This window comes from Myxocyprinus asiaticus, chromosome 36 (genome assembly GCF_019703515.2).
Source record: "Myxocyprinus asiaticus isolate MX2 ecotype Aquarium Trade chromosome 36, UBuf_Myxa_2, whole genome shotgun sequence".
NCBI lineage: Eukaryota > Metazoa > Chordata > Actinopteri > Cypriniformes > Catostomidae > Myxocyprinus > Myxocyprinus asiaticus.
The window spans coordinates 30,627,249-30,650,854 of NC_059379.1; the positions used below are offsets into that span (position 1 = coordinate 30,627,249).

Genomic DNA, 23,606 nt, shown 5'->3' on the forward strand with positions numbered 1-23,606 from the left:
CGCTTGGTCACTGTACATAAGATGGTTGACTGGGAATTTACAACAGTCCAGACAGGAGAAAGAGATGTGCAGCCACAAACTCCAGACTGTGAAATAGGGTAAATATTAGATCTGTCTCTCTGCTGTTTCTCAGAAATGAAATGTTTTTATGACACAGCAGAAACAGACAAACAAGAAAAGACCAAAGAAAAGCTCTTTTGAAGTGCTCAACAATAAGGATTTTAACTGCTGGCCAAATCAGGCCAGCAGCTCAGATTTTTACTTGCTCTGCCAACATTTTCAATGGCCCCACCACAGAAAATTATACATTTTTATTTTTAGCAATTTTATGTGTCAGATAATTCAATTTGTGAAAAAAATTACCAAAAATAATTACATTTTTATTTTGCAATAATAACTGAAAATTGTACAACTAAAGTTACTCCATTAAAGTTTGTGCACCAGTAAGTTTAAACCTGGTTCCTGTGTTGAAACCAGTTTATAAAATATGCATTCCTCTTCACTGTATTAAAGCCTTCCTTTTGATGCCCCTCCGTGGACATTTCACCCAGAAAATGGAGCTAGCGTGCCCATACGCCCAACTACACTTACCGCTTTGGCCACTGGGGGCAGTGTTTCACATTTCGGTAAGCACAGACCGATTTCTGCTAAAACCTGCTGTTTCCGATATCACTGTGAGATCAGTCTCCAATGTCTTATGTTTTTTTGCTCATGAGTATAAAATTTGTATACATTTTAATATTGGCTTTGCATATTTGAATAATTACAACTTAAGAATTAGTCCAATACATACACTTTTGCTGGAAAATTATGGATTATAGTGCAAAACATTAGTAATTTGTTTGAGGCTTCCATGACTAGAAATTCATGCAATTTTGACAAAACCTATGTGGTGATGGGGGCGTGGCCGAGCGATGTCTGTGGAGAGCGAGGCCGAGATAGTGAGTGCAGTAAGGGTTGGCACCTGTGGGAAATCCCCTCTAACAGCTGTTTTGTGTTTGCAGTGAGAGCAGAGGGTCATTTAAAGGGTGTTACAGACCGCCGGAGGTGAGAGAGAATTGCACGCAGCAGTGTGTTCATGTATGTGGTCATTGTGTTGAAGCTGAAAAGCATTCTTTAAGTTTGTGTGAGAAATAAAGATGCACACTGGATTGTTACCCATCTCCCGGTTCCTCCTTGAAAGAGTTAAAAGAACTTTGTCACAGTGGTGCTGATAACTCAGGACCAAGGAAGGATATGCTGCCATGACGTCCTCGCCGCTGGATGAAGCCTTCAAGTCCCTCGCCAGCATCCACCAAGCACAACACCAGGCCCTCATGGAGCTGTAGAGGGAGCAGGAGAATCGTTTTGAAGTGCTCTTCCAGGCCCAAGCGGAGGACCGGTGGGTGTTGGAGAGCTTGCTGCCCAAGGAGGGGGCTTCAGCCGCGACCCCAGCAGCAGCAGAACCCCATGTGACAATCGCTAAGATGGCACCACAGGACAACCCGGATGCCTTCCTGGAGCTCTTCGAGCACATGGCCAGAGCCTCGAAGTTTCCATGCTCGCAGTGGGCGGTCCATCTGCTACCGCTGCTGTCTGGGGGAGCCCAAGTTGCGGCACAGCAACTTCCGGTTGCCAACCTCCTGGAGTATTCTGAATTGAAGAAATCCATCCTGCAACGTGTTGGCCGCAGCCCTGAACAGTATCACCAGCTTTTCCGTACAATGACGCTGAGCGAGGTCGGCCGCCCATTTACCTTCGCACAACAGCTCCACGACGCCTGCCTGCGGTGGCTGGCTGAGGAGTAGGGCGATGCTGACGACATCATCAACATCGTGGTGCTAGAGCAGTTCCTCTCCCGGCTGCCGTAGTGGGTCCAGTGCCACCATCCGGCATCACTGGAGGAGGTGATCCAGTTGGCTGAGGACCATATAGCGATGTATCCAGGGGATGGTGAGCCATTTTTCTCTCTCTCTCTCTCTCTCTCTCACTTCCCTCCCCCTCCCCCTCCCCTTCCCCGTATCCTTTTCCTGCACCCCAGAAATGGGGAATTCCTTCCCCAAAACAGGATCCCCGGTCCTGTGGGCCCTTCATCCTGCTGGCTTCCCCTAACCCTCTCCGCTCTCCCCCACAGGCTGGTGAATAAGCTGCCACGGGTGTGAAGTCTGGGCCATTCTGCTGGAGCTGCAGGTGTCCTTGGTATTTCTAGGACCGATGCCCCACGATGGAGGTGGAGACATTGGTCCGGGTCCTTGACGCGCCACAGGCCGCCCTGATCAAGCAGGAGCATACCGGATACCTGCGAGTATAAAGGGGGGTACATATCAAGCATTGGTGGATTCAGGTTGTAATCAAACCTCCATTCACCAAAGCTTGATTCAATCCGAGGCTTTGAATACAAGCCGGTAGGTAAAGGTGAGGTGTGTGCACGGGGATATTTACGATTACATGAATGGTTAGTGATGGTCATCATTCAATTTCGGGGACAAAAGCATAGTATTGAGGCTGTGGTTCGTCCACACTTCACACATCCACTAATCTTGGGTATGAATTGGCCGGCATTTACTGCTTTGTTGAGGGAAATCTGTGTGGATGGGTCCTGTAACAAAGTGTCACTGTGTATGGTTTGCGACTGCATAGCGGTATGCAATCGTCCCTACCGATTACCCGAACACAAAAAAAAGTGGTTCAGGACAAATTAAAGGCCATGCTGGATATGGGGGTAATAGAAGAATCCCACAGTGACTAGGCCAGCCCGGTGGTGTTGGTTCCGAAGTGTGACCACTCGGTCCGGTTCTGTGTGGATTATAAAAAAGTCAATACAGTGTCTAAATTTGATGTATACACGATGCCTCGGATTGATGAACTGCTCGATCGGTTAGGCGCGGCTTGCTTTTATTCAATGCAGGATTTGACAAATGGATATTGGCAGATCCTCTTAACTCCCATGTCCCGTGAAAAAAAAATGCATTTTCCCCACCGTTCGGCTTTTTTGTCACCCTTCCTTATGGTTTGTTCGGGACCCCGGCTACATTTCAACGGCTTACGCCACTGCCTATCTGGATGACATCATTATTTACAGTAATGATAACCAGCTGCAGCTGCACCTGCAGAATCTGACGGCTGTCCTGAAGTCGTTGAGACGGGTGGGACTCATGGCAAACCATAAGAAGTGTGCAATTAGACGGGTGGAAGTACGGTATCTGAGCTTCCACTTTGGTCATGGACAGGTGCGGCCCCAAATTGATAAGACCGCAACGATTGCAGCCTGTCCGAGACCTAAGACCAAAAAGGAGGTGAGATAGTTCCTGGGGCTGGCTGGCTATTATCATAGGTTTGTGCCTAATTACTCGACCATCACCAGCCCACTGACTGATCTAACTAAAAATGGGGCACCAGATCCTGTCCAGTGGACAGAGCCATGTCAGCAGGTGTTCACGCAAGTGAAAGCTGTGCTTTGCGGCGGGCCATTATTGCACTCTCCTGACTTCTCTCTCTCCCTTTTATCTTGCAGACGGACGTATCAGACAGGGGGTTGGGAGCAGAACTGTCCCAGATGGTGGAGGGAGGAATGCCCTGTGCTGTACATTAGTCGCAAGCTCTCGATGAGAGAGACGAAGTACAGCACAATCGAGAAGGAGTGTTTGGCCATCAAGTGGGCAGTCCTCACCCTCCGGTACTATCTGTTGGGACGTGCTTTCACCCTCTGTTCGGACCATGCCCCTATCCATTTGCTCCATCACATAAGAAAAAATGCCAACAGGCAGTTGGTATCAAGCTCTTTTATTAAACATGTTCTTTTATTTGTCCTTCCTGTCTACAAACAATGTCCTAGCTTAGGCACTAATGGTAATGCCATTATATTTATCATGTTCCCATTTACAACACTCAGCATTTAATGTTGTGACATGAATTGTTCTCTTTGCCATGTATTCTCATTATAGTGTGCCCTTTCTGGCAAAGCTCTGATAGGAATGCTGTTGCTTGGTAACTAATGTTTTCCTAAGTATTCAACACTGTCATCTTCCCACATGGACAGGCCTTTCAATCCACAGCCAATGTAAAACATACAGTAAATATCTGCTGTGTTTACATTGTGATCACTTGTATATATGAAGCAACATTCGCTGTAAGGAATTGGTTTGGGTTCTGGTGAGAGCTCTGCTCAAATATTCGTAATCTGGCCATGAAGTTAATACTCACTCATATCAGTGCGAACTGACAACCCTGCTGAAAAGGCCAGCATTGCTGGTGACCAGCTTCCTTGGCCAACCAGCTTCATTACAAAAGCTTGATTTTAATGGTGAACACAGTAAGCATGCTGGTCCACCAGCCAGACTAGCACCAAACCAGCAAAGAAATTCATGCTGGTGTAAGCTAGTCTTTACAGAGTAAAAATCTAATTAAATTCTTCTGCTGCTTGCAATAAAAACCACATGGATCTTCTGTCTGCAGCACCAAATGTGGAGAATTGATCTGGAAGGTCATTACATAATGTGTGATTTTGTGTGTATGTGTGTGTAGATAAGCACAAGGCCAGATTAAATAGATTTGGACCAGCAGCTGCTGGTGTTCAGCTCACGATCATGATGATGTCATCGTGACCAAGCAGAGGCGCCAGCACGAGTGGCAGCAGCAGCCATTTGAAATCCAATCAGAGCTGATTAAGGCCTGTAGACAGACTCGAGCCATACCACACATACACAAGAATTGATTTAGCCTTTAACCCGCATTAATAATCCTCAACAAGCAGCAGGGAAGAGCTGAATTCATGATTAAGTGATTTAAAAGAGAAATATGCAAATGCTGCAGCTGCTCACAAATAAATGGAAGTGCAATAAATAATGCCTACATTGCATATGTGGTCCAAGCTCTTGCCTGAAGCGTACTTTTACCCCTTTAGTTCAAGTTGCTGTTCCGGCGATTAAGGAATGTGACCTTAAATTACTGTCAATCAGACCTTCAAGCATCGGGAGCATCTTGAGTGTTACTGAAAGCATGGCTCTGTTCCAAAACCTAGTGAGCTGCCTTGCTGTTTACAGCCTGCATAGATAGCTACCTTCTAAGGCAGCATCAAAAATGAAATCTCACAAAAGATGGATTTGGTATGCTCTACACCAAACATGTTTTTGCGTGCATCTGAGTCTGCTCAAGATTTAAATATTTTTACTAGCACTGTCAATCGATTAATCTTTTTAACTAATTAATTACTGTGTGCGATTAATGCATACAATTTCACATGTACTAATATTTGCTAAGAAATATTTTTTTATATAATAATTAAAATGATAAACATAATATGCTATATAATAAATATAATAAAAAGTGCATCATCTGTGAAAGAGTTGTGCTGACTGCCCTTTACTGCCACAGATTTGCAAAAAGATCAATGTATTATATCAAGACTGAATTGCACCGATAGTAGAAAATTCCTTATATTACAGAATTTACATACGAGTACATACGGGATTAATTGCGTATTGTTTTACGCATTATTTTTCATTTAATTAATCACACTAAACGAACGTGTTAAATCAACAACCCTATTTTTTTTTACTAATACCTTATTAAACATTCTCTCAAGGATGCATGTGATGCTGCCTTATAATTTGGTCAAAATTAGGAAAATATGCTGCCTACCTTTTGGAACAGCCTTCACTTTGGGAGCACACCTATGACACCTTAAAATTCTGCCTATGTAGGCTACACACTAGGTTTTGGTACAGAGCCCATGTATTTTGAATCAGGCTACCTGCATCTGAGCATGTCCTGATTTCATCCAGTCCTGCCCTGCTTCACACCTGTTACGTCAATCTTAAGGCCAGGTTTAATAGAGTAATAATCCTCACCTCACTTCCCCCTGGAAAACGGCCATCATAGGACAACATGATGCTGGAAAGCAACAGGTGGAAAGAATTCAACACACGTGCATACTTAATCCCCGTGTTTACACTTCTAAAAAACTTGTGTAAGATGAAGGTGAAATCCCAAAAAGTTCTCAACTCAAGCTTGTTCTACTCTTATCTGGTCCTATCAAAACAAAACATGTTTTCCAAAAGCCATTATTATATAAAAATGGTTCAAATGCTTCAATTAAGTGGAACACTGATAACATAAAGTTCAGGTCAGTAAGGTTCTTTAAAAACATACAGAAATGCTACAATTCAACAACGTTGTCCTTTGAAAAAGGAGTTTTAGAGAAAATCAATGCCATTTAATCAGTGACGGGCCGTGCATTTAAAGTCTAGGCCTTCAGTGTGATTCATACCATTAAGAAAACACAGTTTCACAATGAATAAGACACCCTATGCCTTTGGGCATCATACATTATGTCGCAGCTTGTAATACCAATTTACATTTTAAAAACAAGTCCACGCATGAAAGCCAGAACTTCAAACGACACTTAATGCTCAAGCAAGCCTAATTTGAACTGCAGCATGACTGTTTTATGAAATGAACGTCTCCCGAACAGACATTCAAAAATCATAATTTTTCATATGAATCTACCAAGAAGGTCTATAATACATGGAAAAATCTATCTAATAATATTTGCGATTTAAATGTTGCTTGCAATAAATTTAGTTTCGTCAGGGTACACGGTTATGCTGCGTTCCATTCAAGTTGGATGTGAGATATTCCTACTTGATATCTCTGACCATAAATGCAATCCATTCCCCGATATTCGGAACTGCAATGCTCCCATTAGCTTAGCAGGGGTTTGACTCTCATTAGAGATGTCTTCTCGCAACCCAACTGATAAACATTGCTGCAGCACTAGCATTTGTGCTACTGGTGTACGATTATCAAAAGATTATAATTTACCATGTTTTATACACCTGTTTCTGCAGGTGTTTGTTAAACTAACTTTAATATCATGTAATGTGGAAACAAACTCATTTATTGATATAACTTATAAAGTGAATGTTTATCACTTACTTTGTATATCTCCCTGAGTGTCGACATGTTTGTGTGACATCATGCCCCTGCATCTCAAAGAAATCGGAGTTGAGAATTTCTGCACGAGCCTACAAGTTGTAATTCTGACTTCAAGATGCATTCAATTGCACTTTTCCTAGTATGAAGTTGTAAAATCCGACTTTCTGAGTTGAATGGAACGCAGCACTACTTTTCAAAACTTGTTCCAACATTGAATGCTCAAGCAGCCTAATTTACACTTAGAAAACTCCCGATGTTGCTATAACAATGCAAAAAGCACTTACCAATTTACCTGAAGTGAAAATCAGCCCTCCTTTCCTGTTTAATAAATTAAGCAATCACACGGTCATGCAGAACATCTCGTGTTTTTAAATCCATAAGATCTCTTTCTCAACGGCAATACCAGCAGTGATGACAGCAGACTCATCAGACAGCTTGATCTTACGCTTTTTGCTTTCAAATTACGCACATCACTTAAAGCGTGATTGCGACACTCAAGGCCAGCTAGAAGGCCTCCACCAGGACACATCCTAAAGATCACACCCACCAAGAACAAATAAATCAATCTGATTAGCTGATGAATCTGACAATCTGACTTTAGTTGCTCATTAATTTGCACTGTTGAGGGATTCTGTGGAAATTCTGAAGGCCTGAGGGGGTTGAGCTCAGACTCACACACTGCTTCGGTTAATGAGCATGGATTCGGGTATGCGATTTGTGAAACAGTTGTCACACTTTGCTTGTAAGCATCAAGGAATAAATTCTGACTGGATACTCCAGGACCGGATGGTTTTGCCACTGAAATTTTTTTAGATCTTATGCTACAGAATTGGCTCCACTTTTGTTAGAAGTTTATACGGAATCATTAAAGAATGGAAAGCTTCCCCCAACCATGACACAAGCCCGGATCAGTCTGATTCTTAAAAAGGACAAAGATCCAAGCGAGTGTAAAGGTTACCGTCCAATTTCCAAGTAAAGTTATGACATCTCTTATACATATAGATCAGGTGGGGTTTATTCGGGGGTCGCAGCTCTCCTGATAACATCAGGCGTCTCATCAATATCATGTGGTCATTAGTGAATGATCAGTCTCCGGTCGCTGCCATCTCACTTGACGCCGATAAGGCGTTTGATATGGTAGAATGGGATTATCTTTTTAAGATTTTGGAAATATATGGGTTCGGGAGTACATTTATTGGTTGGATTAAGTTACTTTATAGACACCCTGTAGTGGCAGTACAAACAAACAGATTAATTTCAGATTATTTTACTTTGAATAGGGGCACTCGGCAGGGTTGCCCTCTTTCCCCATTGTTGTTCTGTCTTGCCCTGGAACCATTAGCAGCCACGATAAGAAAGGAGGATGATTTTCCAGGGATGATGGTGGGAGGTGTGGTGCATAAGCTTCTGCTTTACGCAGATGATATTTGATTATTTGTCTTTGACCCTATTAGATCTATGCCTTGCCTCCACAGAATTATTAATTCCTTTTCCAAGTTCTCAGGATACAAAGTCAGTTGGTCTAAATCCAAAGCTTTAGCTCTGACAGCATACTGTCCAGTAACGGCCTTCCAGCCAGGCGCCTTCCAGTGGCCCAAACAGGGCATTAAATATTTAGCCATTTTATTCCCAGCAAATTTGTGTGGTTTAATCAGAGTTAATTTTGACCCTTTAATAAAAAGATTTTCGAATTATGTGGGCAGGTGGGCTTCATTACATTTATCGATGATTGGGAAGGTTAATGTTATTAAAATCAACTGTATTCCAAAATTCAACTACCTGCTACAATCTCTCCCTGTAGATGTTCCCCTCTCTTATTTTAAGCAATTTGATAGCATTGCGAAGTACTTCATTTAGAATGTTAAGCGTCCCAGGTTAAATTTCAATAAGTTACATAGACCGATTGACAAAGGTGGGTTAGACCTACCCAAGATTTTGTTTTATTATTATGCATTCGTCTCAGACATTTGGCTCATTGGTCACTTCCACCTGAGAGATCCCCTCCCTGGTTTTGTATTGAAAAGGAAGTTCTTGCCCCTATCTCAGACTATCAAACTAATTGGAGAAGTTAAGTCACACCGCCGTTATCTCGCATTTAAACTCAACATGGACAAAAGTGTCCAGAGTGTTTAGCTCGGATATTTATTAAAACGTAGCCTCGAGCATATGGCTGAACCCTAAACTATGTATTAATAAGTCCCTTTCTGTTGGTCAGATTGGATTGTGAGGGGGGTTAATACACTCGGTGACCTATATGAGAGTGGAGTATTGAGACTTTTGAAAATTTGATTCAACATTTTGGGATTCCCAGATCTCAATTATATAAGTATTTACAGCTGCGCCACATGCTCTGCACTGTTTTTGGGAGTGGCACGCACCCCCTGAGCGGCAGATTCTCTTGGAGTGGTGATGACTGCTTTTGGGAAGGGTCATGAGGCATCAGTGTATTACACCCTGCTAATTCAGAGTCTGGAGGATGGAGCTTTAAATTCTCTCAAAAGATTATGGGAGGAAGATTTAAATTTGTTATTGGAGGAAGGAGTGTGGGCTAGGATTCTAAAAAACATCAAGTCTGCATCTAGAGATGCAAGGGTGCGCCTTATGCAATTTAAGATTTTACATAGATTTTATTGGACACCTTCTACACTTCTACTTATTTCCTTAAATGAACTGTAACTCAATAAAATCTTTGAAATTGTTGCATGTTGCGTTTATATTTTTGTTCAGTATAAACTGTATATTGGTCTTAAGGACACACCCACCTGCTGGCGATGCCATTCAGAAGATGGGAGTCACCACCCATGTTTTTTGGGGGTGTCGTAAGATCCACTCAAATCTCGTTCTGCCTCAGACTCATAAATTTGGAGGATAAGTACATAAAAAATTGGGTTTTGACCAGTGTGATGATTGGTAGGCAGGTTATTTTAAGGGGATGGAAGTCAGATGGAGCACCCTTGTTCCCAGAGTGGTGTGCGGAGATGGGGAGAGTCGCTGCCTTCGAGGAGGGGTCGAGCAGAAGGATGGGAGTTAGGAATTTTTTCAGTAAGAAATGGGGCAATTATTTAGCGTTTTTGGGGGGCTCTCGAGGAGGGGCGGTGGAGAGAGTAATTTAGAGTTTCGTTTTTAATTATACTTGATTATTGTATTTTCTTTTTTGTTGTTGTTTTAGTTTTGTGGGGTTTTTTTCATGTGTGCGTGTCTATATTCTATTGACCACAGGGGTGTTCGTGGGGGTCAGGGTGGGGTGGGAGATTGGTAGGGGGAGGGGATATAGTGGGGGTTTAATGTTAAAAGTGATTGATTCATTATATATATATATACAGCTGAAAACAACTCTTCACAACTCGCTTTTGGCGTCCCTTTGTGGCCATTACACCGAGAAAAGGGAGCTTGCACATGCCCATACGCCCAATAACACTAACCACTTTGGCCACTGGGGGCAGTGTTTCACATTTCGGTAAGCACAGACCGCTTTTAACTAAAGAAAAGTCAACTTACTGTTTCTGATTTCACTGTGAGACCAGTCTGAAAATAGACCCCATTTATCCTATATCTCAATGGGATTTCAATATGAGCTCAAACATTTCTAATTCAATTTTCAAAACCAAATTAACTGAGCTAGGCTATCCATATTCATTAGATAGCTCTATACTTTTGAGTATGTCAACAACTGTCTCATTTGTATCTATTTCTGTTTCTCATTAGGAATTTTAAAAGAAACATCTGAAACAAAGTTGATTTTTTAAATAAAACTTAACTAAAGAACTCCACTGTGTCTTCCGAGCTACAAAAGAGCAACCTCTGAGCAACACATTTTAAATCTGGGGGACTATGGGAGGAAGGTTGAAAGCTAGTGCCTGTACATGAGGTTGTGATCAAGCCCTTGGTTTACGTCTCTCTTAATGAATGCAGAGACGTGTAGAATGCATGTATTAACACAGTTAAGTGTGGAAAAGGTGGTGTGGAAGAGTGGCCGTCTGACTGTGACGTGCATAACTGCTGCTGGGTCAAAAGAGGGCCGCTTAAGGAAACAGAGATCAGGAGAGAACAGGCAAGCCTGGATTCATGATTTCAAACCTCAAATCTCCCTTTATCTCCAGGTACACTGTACAAGGTTTTTCAGGTCTTCACACCATAGATACAGAACGAAGACTCATTTGCACATAGATTAGAGTGCTAGTGCTCATGTTCAGTGGGACAGTTGTGGCACCTGGCATGACTGATTAGATTGTACATTAGAAAACAGAGTCTGATTGGACCTCAGCAGAATAAATCCAAAGGTCTGTCCACACGGTGTTTCTCCATGCTTGTTTTGGGTGATGTTTTGACACATACAGTGTCCCCAAAAAGTATCACACACTTAAGCCACACTTAATGTATGAATGTCATTGCATAACATAACAAAATATCAAACCAAGTGGCATTCATTTTAAGGAATTATAGGACAAACACAAAAACATTTCAAAAAAATCATTTTGGTAGGTTTCAAATACTAAAACAATAGATATATTGTTTAAAATCGAGGCAAAACATATTCGGTCACTTTCTAGTTGTCAAACTTGTGCAAGTCCATGTTCTTGTGATGAGTAAAAAAGATTCTTAGTTTTAAAGGAAAAAGAATGTCAAAATACTACAGTGAAAAAAAAAAAAAAAATTATTGGTTAACAGGTTACCTTATATACAGTGCTGTGCAAAAGTTTTAGGCGCTTGTGAAAAATGTTGCATAGTGAGGATGTCTTCAAAAATAATGACATAAATAGTTTTCATTTATCAATTAATGTCATACAAAGTCCAGTAAACATAAAAAAACTAAATCTATATTCGATGTGACCACCTTTGCCTTTAAAACAGCACCAGTTCTCCTTGGTACACCTGGACTCAGTTTTTCTTGGTTGTTGGCAGATATGATGTTCCAAGCTTCTTGGGCAATTCAACACAGTTCTTCTATCTATTTCGGCTGTCTCAATTGCTTCTCTCTCTTTATGTAAAATCTCAGACTAACACAATGGGGCTTTGTGGGGGCTATGACATCTGTTGCAGGGCTCCTTGTTCGTCTATTCTAATCTTTTCTATTGCAAAAGTAATGTTTGGGAGTCTAACATTTACATTTCCTATTGACACACTAAAGCTGAAGATAGAAATAACCATCTTAAGACAAATGCTTTTGTGAAACATCTTATGTGCCTAAGACTTTTGCACAGTACTGTATATGGTAAAAAAAAAATTATACATGTAATTTTACAGTAGAATATTGTAAAACAAAAACTGTGAAAAGTATGATATTACTGTATGATTAACAGTAAAAATTTATATAGTGTTTAACAAGAGAATGCATGTACTTTTACAGTGACCTATTGTTAAAAAAAACAATCCTTTTTACAGTGAAAAAACAGTAAGTCCCAGCATGACCCATCACATTTCATTACATTTTATGAGAATAGTTGCTTATTCTTATTTTTAATATTAGTTATGTACATTGGGGTGTTTTGTGTTATACTTTATGTAGTTTAGTTCATGTATATTGCGTTATAAGGTCACATGTGTTACCCTGATGGTGTTTTTTTGTGTGTTTGGGTAACAAAATACGATTTCTACATGTGTATTGGTCATTGCTCCAGGAAGGGTCACTTTTAATTTATTAAAAGTCATCATGTGGCCTTCTTTCATTACTACGATGTTAAACAATGCATTTTAAAGTGAAAACAGATTTTTGTACTAGAGATCCAAAAGGTTGGTATATATCCAAAAGTTAATATCATTTAATAACATAACCGGTAGTAAACCGTGGGGCTGCAGAATTAATCAAAAAAATAATTGAGATTAGAATTACAGCTGCCACAATTAACTAATTGTGAAAAGTGTCAGTTATAGCAAACCATGTAGGTCTACTCATTTTGTGTCAAATTTGTCTATTTCATTTTTTTATTTAACGTATGTTTTTGCAGAAGCTGGGCATTGTAACCAATCACAGACAAGTCCGTTGTGGCTTCTAAGTATAATTAATATAAAATTTGAATAACAGATTTGTTTTTCATTCTCCTAAGAGGGCCAAGGTGAAGTTGACCATTCAGGCAACAAGTCTTGATTTCCTCAAGCATAAAACAGCATTCAGGAACACAGTTCTCAGCTTGTTTTGAATGTGGCACGCATGGGTTAATCCACCCAAAATAAGCATGTAAATTCTATTAATCAAAATGAATCGTAATTACATTATCAAGTTAAATAATGGTCAATTAAGATTTCTATCATAATGGTGCAGCCAGTGAACTGTACAAACAGGCCATTCAGGCAGCAAAATGACATCCCGTAATGCCTGAAACATGGTCACTGTATTTTTTATGGTGAATATCTGGCAACCACAGTTGCGATTATTTTACCGTAAATTAAACAGATTTTTTTTTAGTTCAACAATTTATTGGGATATTGGGAGCAGTTGGTTAAAAGTAGTTGCAAAAATTGCAATTGGTTTGATATTTTGGTATCTAATGCAATGACATTCAGACATTTTTAAGCGTGACTTAAGTTTCCAAATGCTTTTTTGAGGCAACTGTACGTAAAAAATTTAAAAAAAATTAAAAAATGGTTAGATTTACGGTAAAATACTGGTAGAATGCCAGAAATGTACCATAAAAAATACGGTGACCATGTTTCAGGATTATGGGATGTAACTTTGATGCCTGTATATTTTACAGTTCTCTACCATTTATATTATATAAATGATATAAACTTGGTATACTAACCTTCTGGAGCTATAAAAGTCTGCTTTTCCCTTTAAAATGTATATTAATCACTGTATTAACTACAAAAGCCCTCATGATGACTCAAAGTTCATCAAGAGTGACCCTTCCATTAGCAATAATACACATGTACTGTACAGACAAACACAAGACACAATCAGGGTAACACATGTGACAGTAAAATAATGCAATATAACACAGAACACCCCAATGTACATAACTGAGATTAAAAGTAATGAAATGTGATGGGTCACGCAGGAATGCCCGATTATAGTTTTTTCCCCCCATAATTTTAACAATAGTTTACTGTAAAATTACATGTATTCTCTTGTTAAACATAATATGCATTTTTACAGTTAATTATATGGTAAAATCATGTTTTGTTTTGTTTTTTTACATCTAAAAAGCAATATTTTTTTAAGGAAGTGAGGTGCAGAGTTGAAGAAGTCAAGTGCAAAAGATTGGCCTGAAATGCTTGTACACCACACATCTGAAGCTACTCTATTTGCCTTAATTCTATCAAAAGAATAAAAATTGCATCATTTGTAAGAAAATCATTTTATGACCTCTAGCCTTGCCTAACTCTGTTCTGAATAAACAAAACATTGGCATACTGTTTAACTTTAATCTAAACCATAGAAAACGACCTTACCTGTAACTCGCACCATGCCACCTCCACTGTGGTCTCCGTGTCCAGACCCTTGTAGACCGTCTTGAATGACCCTCTCCCTATTTCAATGTTGAACTTGAGATATCTTCCGTCCGGCGAGGTGGCCACAGCTTTGGTCTCAATGTCCTCTTTCTCATCCTGTTCCAGTCTGCTTACAAACGGGCGGCGTGCAGCCACCTGCTCGACCTTGGACACCTCATTGTCCGAATCTGAACTGGCGTCCTGGGCACTGGGGTCCGGGACAGAGCTTCTCCAGTCCTCTGGTGGTGCTGAACTGGGGTTTGGGGTTGAAGCCTCTGGGCTGGACACTGGAGATGGCGAACTTGGATCTGTTTTATCGTCCTCTGTCCTTCTCTCTGATATTAATACGTTTTCAGCAGACCACGAAAGAGCCTTGGAGAGCGTCTCGTTGTATATTTTTGCGTCAATATCCACACTGAGTTTATGAAGCACGTATGAGTTGCGTCTCGCGCTCAGGGAGTGCGTCCGCAGCATTGGCACTCTGGAGAGACAGTCGTCCTCTAATTCAACAGGTAAACCTGGAAAACCACGTCCAGGGATTTCCACTTCGGCATGCGACATGATGAGGACTGTTCAAAGCATCACTAACTGCTTTCTATATAAAGAATGTAGGCTATCTATAAATAAACTCTAAAAAGAAACGGACAAGTAAACTTTAAATCGATTTACCTTGAATTTATTCCACAATTTAAACAGCACATGACACAGACTCCACACACACTCACACACTCGGTTGTTCTGCAGAGGCGCTCGTGCATTAACCCTCTTAAGTGTCCTTGTGAGCAGCAGCACGAGCTTGCGGGACAGCTGACTCCGCCCATTTCACCTGAAGTCCCGCAGCATCATCAAGTACTCCAGAGTGCAGCCTGGACGATGGGGCGGGGCGACACGTGTAGTTCCGCCCACTTCCGATTTCATTGGTTTATACAGCAGAGCTTATTGGTGTATGGTGTTGAGATGTTTGATACTTTAAACTAAGCACAGTTTTATGAGGACATTCATAAATCTTTACGTCTGTGTATTACTGAATGATAATAAAGCTCAAAAAGTAAACGAAGAGAAAGCACAAAAACCGGCACACAGTTTCTATTAATTATAAGCTAATGTGACGTTCAGAGCAGGATTCTGTGTTAATTTAGTGCAGTATCTGTAACTGAGATTCTCATGTGCATGCATGTCTCTCATATCTGTCCCTCGTGTTGATATCAGACACACTGAATCATTTCATGAAGTTCTTGTGCATGTTCATGCATTCGCTTTTTAAAATGTTCAGATCGTGCAGTTATTTCCCTTTTAAAAACTTACATTAACGGCAAATTGCAAACTCTTGTTCGAGGCGCCATTTTGTGGCCCTCTTCAGCCAGTTGCCCGTTAGGCATAACGCGGCAGCCCGTTTCAGCTTATCACCGCCCGCTCGGCCCCGTTTCGCAGCCAGCCCACCGGGAAAAGTCCCGGGTCTCCCCATGGCCAGTCCGCCCCTGGCTCCAGCTGACTATTATTATGCAGCTAAGATACTTTATCTACTTTGATTTTGAATGCCTAAGGTCACAGATATGCATAGCAAATAAGTACCATAAGGTTATTTAAAAGCAAAAGCTTAAGAATGAAATTTCAGCTTTAACATTTTTTCCCAATTTTAGAAATTGCTGTACGCGCACTGAAAAATGATCCAGACTAGTCAAGTCTATCAAAATTATCCAGCTTTACTGTATACAAAATTCCATCTTGAGTAAAAGTGCACAGTGCAGTGAAGTTAAAACTGAGCAAACCTTTCAGCACATGCTTTCTGTGAGCACTGCACTGGGCACTTTTTCTCACGATGGAATTTTGTATACAATAAAGATGGATAATATTGATAGACTTGACTAGTCTGGATAATTTTTCAGTGTGCGTATGTAACCGGTCCTGCCGACCCGCTCCGAGCGGGATTTAAACCAGGGTCTCCGTCATGGGAGGCGGGCGCACTAACAAGGAGGCTAAAGGTTACAGCCTCTAGCGTCAGTCGCTAGTGTGCCTTTTGAGGCCAGGGGAGAGAGGTTTACACACTGCACAGCTACCTACCAGCTGGCTACCGTTACACTCACCCCCCTAAACCTCACTCCGATCCGGGTCACGGCACCACTGTAACCAGTCCTGCTGACCTGCTCCGAGCAGGATTTGAATCGGGGTCTCCGGCATGGGAGGCGGGCGCACTAATAAGGAGGCTAAAGGCAACAGCCTCTAGCGTCAGTCGCTAGTATGCCTCTTGAGGCCAGTCAACACTACTTTACACTACTCTCAAATTTGGCCAAGATTCTCTGGCTCCACGCACTTGCAGGAATTTTCCGTTTTTGTGAGCGCAACAACTCTCTACACAGCTTTAAAAAAAACAAAAACAACAACAACAACAACAACAACATACTGGCCCACATACATATTTTATAAAAAGGTAAATGAGGGACACATGGGATGAGTTTGCCATAACTTTTTATTAGCACTTCAATATTCTGCAATGCAAGGGAACTTTATCATTTTATTTGGCTTGCAGTGTAGTGGACATCTACTAATATGCCTCTAGCTCCCGCTGGACGTATTGGTCTATCTTCTTCTACCCCTGTAAGTGAGTTTTATCAATTTAATATAGCTACCAATGTACTGAAAAACATCTTACAATTTCCCTCCTGCTGCTTACGTTCTGTCTCTGATAAGACCGTATGGTGCTTCATATTTGATGTGAATGACACTGAGCTATGCCTAAGCTATTAAGCCACATTTGATTCTCGAACATCGTGTTATTTAAAAAAATATATATGTATATTAATTAACTTTACACCAACCAGTTTCTCTCACCTCGCACAATGTCCTTATGTTCACCCTCCTCCTTAATCGTTCCACTATTTTAAGTTTGAACTGCCCCTTGTGTCGGAGCTATTTGGTATTTAGGGGTAGGGCGACACATGTCGCTCTGCCCCAGCATGTTGCCCCGCTCCATCGTCCAGACTGCAACCTGGGGCTACTCTATTTATATGTACTTTAATAACATAAAGCCTGAGATTATGAGATGCTGTATGTTTTTCAGTCACTAAGTATAGCTGGCTCTTGACCACAGGACAGAGTACATGTAATCAGGGGTGGACTGGGACTAAAAAGTGGCCCTGGACTTTCTGGCCCAGAACGCCCCACCAAGCCCAGCCCGCAACACACCACACCACACCATAACACACTGGCTCATTGATTTCATTATCTGGCTCAATTAAAGAAAATTGTATTGAAAAAAAAAATGCATTCTTTTGACTGCTAGTGATGACAATGGGCCTCACCAGTACAAATATTGGCATAAGTTTTAAAAATATAAAACCACTGTAAATGTGATGAGTGGATTTTTCAGAGAAAGCACTAAAATAAGCACTTTATAGCTCAGACAAATAACATGTCCGAAAACTGATTTTTAACGTCACCGTTGTGTGTCGCGTTAAGAGTGACGCAAAAGACCATTTGAAATCCGATTTGAGCAGCAAGAGCGTCCGGACGGAGATGCATCTGAAAAATCTGATTTCAATCGCATTTGAAACCACCTACCGATGTGGTTTGAATCAGATTCGGAAAAATCTGATTTCATGTGGTTTTTTCTGTCCAGACTATCAAAAACTCATCTGGATACAATCTGGATATGCAAAAAATCTGATTTTTAGTGGCAGTCTGAACAAGGCCTTAGACACATCACCAGTCAGTTAACGATCATGTGCAGGACCAGCCTGAAATATAAACTCCATTGGTTAAATTAATGTCTTCAAAAGCGATACAATCGCTTTTAGTTTGAAAACGCAGGTGCGTGTGATGTATTTGCATTGGCATGTTCACGTGAGAACTGACGTACGTGCGACACACCCGGAAGAGCAGTGCTGTTTACAACTGAGGAATGCTGTACAGAAGCTTCATTCATTTTTTGGTTTAGATCTGTATGTTTTTCACAATGGTGCCTTTGTGTGCTTATGCTGGATGTCTCAACTGAGAGGAGAACGTGAGATTACATCCGTAACATGGCCATGCAAATACGTCACATGAGAGGCCGCGTGAACTTAATGCTCTCGTGAATAAGTATACTGCTGCAGACCGGAAGCAATGGTTTAAAGCTAAAATGAACTTAAATATTGACCTTTTTCACACCAAAAGTGATCATGTCACTTTAGAACACATTAATTTAACAGCTGGAGTCATATGAATGACATTTATACTGACTGTCTGTAATCTTTGGAGCTTCAAAAGGTCTGATCACCATCCACTTGCATTTTAAGGACCTACTGAGCTAAGATATTTTTCAGTTTTTCTTCAAATGTGTTCTGCGGAAGAATAAAAGTCTTACACATCTGGGATGGCATGAGGGTGAGTAAATGATAAAATAATTTTCATTTTTGGGTGAACAAACCCTTTAAAAGAATAGTTTACTAATGAAAATTATCTCATTATTTACTCACCCTCATGTCAATCCAGTTGTGTAAGATTTTCTTTCTTCTGTAGAACACAAAGATTTTGAGAAGAATATTTCAGCTCTGTAGGTCCATACAATGCAAGTGAATTGTGGCCAGAACTTTGAAGCTCAAAAAAGCACATAAAGGAAACAAAAGTTATCAATACTCCAGTGGTTAAATCCATGTCTTCAGTAGTGATATGATAGGTGTGGGTGAGAAACAGATCAATATTTAAGTCATTTTTTAATATAATTCTCCACTTTCACTTTCTTCTTTTGTTTTTGCAGATTCGGATTAACATACTGGGCAGGGAGGAGAATTTATAGTAAAAAAAGGACTTCAATATTGACCTGTTTCTCACCCACACCTATCATATCGCTTCTGAATATATATATTTAAGTGAGTCATGGAGTTATGGATTACTTTTATGCTGCCTTTGTCTTTTTTGGAGCTTCAAAGGTCTGATCACCATTCACTTGTATTGTATGGACCTACAGAGCTGAGATATTCTGCTTAAAATCTCCATTTGTGTTCAGCAGAATAAAGAAATTCATACACATCTGGGATGACATGAGAGAGAGTAAATGCTAAAATAATTTAACAATCCTTTTAGGCCAACAGTCTTTCCCCATTCAAGAGCTGTCCTCGTATGCCGCATGTATCCATAGAAAATAGCTGCCTGGGAGCGTTCCCAAAAGGGCTATAGAGTGACTTGGCTTGTAGGGACTTTGGCATTAGCCTTTGACTAGGCTGTTGGTGAATTTTGGAACTGACATAAGGGAGAGAGCTTTTTTTTCATCGGCCGAGCGGGAACGATTTTCTGGCAAGGCCAATAATCTCAAAATGACCAAATATTGGATGATTTATTGGCCTGACTGATATATTGGTTTTGCACTAATTAAAACAAACAATCACATCAGCAGACACATGCTGGAAATAGTTGCATGCACATTTTGTCAAAGATGCAAACAGTCTGTCTGTAAACAGATCATAATTTCATAACCATTATCCAGTTTAGCAGCTTTTCCACCATTGGGCTGAATGGCACTGTTACGGCTTCTTTTTCCACTGTGGATCTGCAAAATCAGGATTAGAATGGACTAAGTGTGTGTGTGACCAATCGTGAGTCACAGTGTCAGTACAGGCATTCCACCACAATGGTTCTCTGTCCTGAGTATTGGTAACTAACTGAGAAATCCAGACTAGGAACGGTTTGTAATCGTACCGTACTGAACCTTACTGGAAACATTACTCTCCGTGTTTAGATAGAACCGTTCATCCTGATGGTGGAAAAGCACTATTTGAGTCCTAATTGGTGTTCTAAGAAAAATTCATAGCAGTTTTGTTTCCCATATGCACTGTGGAGAAGTGGCATTCAGGTTACAGCAGTATGTTTCTCAAGAGAAATCATCAAATTGCCTTGGGTTTCATAACTATTCATACACAAACACCAATATACAGGAAATCTAATTAACATGCACAAACAAAAATCTAGCTGCAAGCCAGGACTGGATCCCCACGGAGTCTGGGTAGACTAATTTAGACTTTTCTCATGTTAGTTTCAGGACACAATTATTTTTTATTTTTTTTTATCTATACAAGGAGGTGGAGGTTGTGGATCAAACAAGTATTCACGTACTATATTCAACAACACTTTGAAGTTTGAGCAAAATGTAAAATGTATAATGAAAAAAAAAAAACACATAACAACAATACTTCCTGAAGAAACTGAACTCATTCGGTGTCCAAAGTGTCCTATTTCCTTTCTATAGCTCTTACATTGGGAGTATTCTGAGTTTCTCCATTGTCTGCCTTTTCACATATCTCACAACCAAGAACAGAAACCACCTGCAGACCACTGTAAACGTGCTCTGAAATCCCTGGAGTGCCTAAGTATAGTCTCGTTGAATGAACAGCAGTCCAAGAGAAAGGCCAGGACATTATGAGGGACAGCTCACATGTTCTCCACCACCAGTTCCAGCTGCTTTCCCGCATGTGCTGTCTATGTGTTCCATGATGTTCTACCAACTGGTACAAAGCACCATTCATACAATCAAAGAAGATAGCTCTGACTCATCAAGAGAGCTTGGCATATAACACCTGCTTTGAACAATTCCCCTCTGGACTACTTCTTAATTGCTAATAATTCGACTCTTTACCATGATTACATATATCATTTTTTTTTTTAGCTATATTTACTGTAATCGTTGTACAGTAAATTAGTATTTTATTCAACTTACACTTTTGTATATACTACATTGTATAGCACATTCTATTATATTTCATTGACCATAACCCTATTGCTTTTGTAGCTTTTCTTATTATTATTCCATCGCCATGGGAGTCAATGCCAGCCTGATGAACCGTACATAGGAAAATGCTGAAATTTGGCACACTGATTGGGGTGGGCATGACTAACCCCCATAGCCAATTTGGGACCACTAGGACAAACTCGATAGTGCCAACACTAGTTCAAAAATGCACTTTTCTTTTGCAACTAGCTTTTGAACCATTTGGCCTAGAAACAAAATACTTTTTGCATCTGATTAATCTCCTCCTGATGATTCCAATGGATGATTTCCCTTACATTCAAACTGCACCCATTACAGTGGCCGCCATCTTGGAGTATGACGTTTATGGTTTTTCCGCTACTGTTCCTTGAAATTTAATACAATGGCTCAAAATATTCTCCAGACTGAGCCACATTGCTTCAACCCATTTGATTTTTACAACAGTTGAAATGTTACACTAACGCAAAGTTAACAATGTCAGTGTAAAACAGGAAGTGAGGCTGAATCTTGGGAATGCTTTGTCCTATCGAAACGAAACTTGGTTCATTAGGCCCATGATCTTAGGGGACATGCAGAATTTAGTGACAGTGCTGCCTATGGGTCAAGAAATGTCACAAATTGCTATTTTGGCCTGTAAATTTTGAACCATTTGTCCTAAAATTATAAGGTTGGTGTCCTTGGGTTATACTGAATCCAATGATACCACATTTTCCGATATCGCCCATATTGCCTCTCCACAATTTAGATTTCATGTAAAGTGATATGTTTTAAAAACTTTGTTGAATTTAAATAAAATTTAGTATGCGTCATGGACATCGTGTCCTGAGGGTACCTGAGCATTTTGGAGACAGCATCACCTTTAGTTCAAAAGAAAATGGTCTGTTTTGCATGGTTAGCATGCTACATGCTATGATAGCTTAGCATGCTAAATGTTAACTGCAGGGAATTCTTTTAAGGCTAATTTGTTACAATGCTATCAGTTGGCAACATTAGCTTAGCATGCTATTGGCTAACCAATGCTTTTGTGTGCTGACTTTAAACTTGGAATGTCTCGTGTCATGCAGTCTCATCAGATGTGTGGTGCAGTTCTGAAAGTTGTGAGTTCGATGCCAGCAAAGGATGCTATTAAAATTTTTACTTTTGTTGACCTGAGTCTTCACATTCTGTTTATTACTACGAAGGCTGAACTACATTTCATAATTCCTGCTTGAATTCACACATTGCTGCTTGCAGCTATATTTCACAGTATATTACTCTAGTCTTACTTTAACACTCTATTCTAGGGTTTTTCAAACTGGAGTCAGACTTCAACAAAGGAGAAACATAGGGGGGAACAGACTTCGACAAAGGGAAACACAGGGGGATCAGACTTCGACAAAGGGGAATCATAGGGGGATCAGACTTCGACAAAGGGGAAACACTGGGGGATCAGACTTCGACAAAGGGGAAACACTGGGGGATCAGACTTCGACAAAGGGGAAACATAGGGGGATCAGACTTCGACAAAGGGGAAACATAGGGGGAACAGACTTCGACAAAGGGGAAACAGACTTCGACAAAACCCCCTATGTTTCCCCGGTCAGTGTTCCCCATATTGCCGTTAAACATAGGGGGAACAGACTTCGACAAAGGGGAAACACTGGGGGAACAGACTTCGACAAAGGGGAAACATGGGGGATCAGACTTCGACAAAGGGGAATCATAGGGGGATCAGACTTCGACAAAGGGGAAACACTGGGGGATCAGACTTCGACAAAGGGGAAACACTGGGGGATCAGACTTCGACAAAGGGGAAACATAGGGGGATCAGACTTCGACAAAGGGGAAACATGGGGGATCAGACTTCGACAAAGGGGAATCATAGGGGGATCAGACTTTAAAAAAGGGGAATCATGGGGGACCAGACTTCGACAAAGGGGAAACATACGGGGATCAGACTTCGACAAAGAGGAAACACAGGGGGTAACAGACTTCGACAAAGGGGAAACATAGGGGGTAACAGACTTCGACAAAGGGGAAACATAGGGGGAACAGACTTCGACAAAGGGGAAACATAGGGGGAACAGACTTCGACACAACCCCCTATGTTTCCCCGGTCAGTGTTCCCCATATTGCCGTTAAACATAGGGGGAACAGACTTCGATAAAGGGGAAATGGTGGAACAGACTTCGACACAATCCCCTATGTTTCCCAGTCAGTGTTCCCCATATTGCCGTTAAACATAGGGGGAACAGACTTCGACAAAGGGGAAATAGGGGGAACAGACTTCGACACAACCCCATATGTTTCCCTGGTTAGTGTTCCCCGTATTAACATAACATTAAACATATGGGGGAACAGACTTCGACAAAGGGGAAACATAGGGGGTAACAGACTTCGAAACAACACCGGTAATAACAGTCGTAAAGTTTACATGCAAAGAGAAACAGGGGGAAGAGAGCAAAAAAAAACAAATTATGGTTTTTGCTCAAGCCGCGAAATAATATTGGATTATGTACATATATCGTAAAACCAGAGGTCAGGT

General features: G+C 40.8%; 2 protein-coding genes across 3 annotated transcripts in view; one reads left to right on the top strand and one right to left on the bottom strand.

Annotated features, from left to right (window-relative positions):
- LOC127427371 (serine/threonine-protein kinase WNK4-like) overlaps positions 1-15,100 on the bottom strand; it is an 89,362-nt gene extending 74,262 nt beyond the window's left edge. For both annotated transcript variants that reach the window (XM_051674942.1, XM_051674941.1), the window contains exon 1: positions 14,305-15,100. In XM_051674942.1, the coding sequence (XP_051530902.1) occupies positions 14,305-14,904 (600 nt within the window). In that variant the 5' untranslated portion in view covers positions 14,905-15,100. The remainder of the gene's footprint in view (positions 1-14,304) is intronic.
- LOC127427395 (NIF3-like protein 1) overlaps positions 1-23,606 on the top strand; it is a 173,214-nt gene that overhangs the window by 24,599 nt on the left and 125,009 nt on the right. The window lies entirely within an intron of this gene.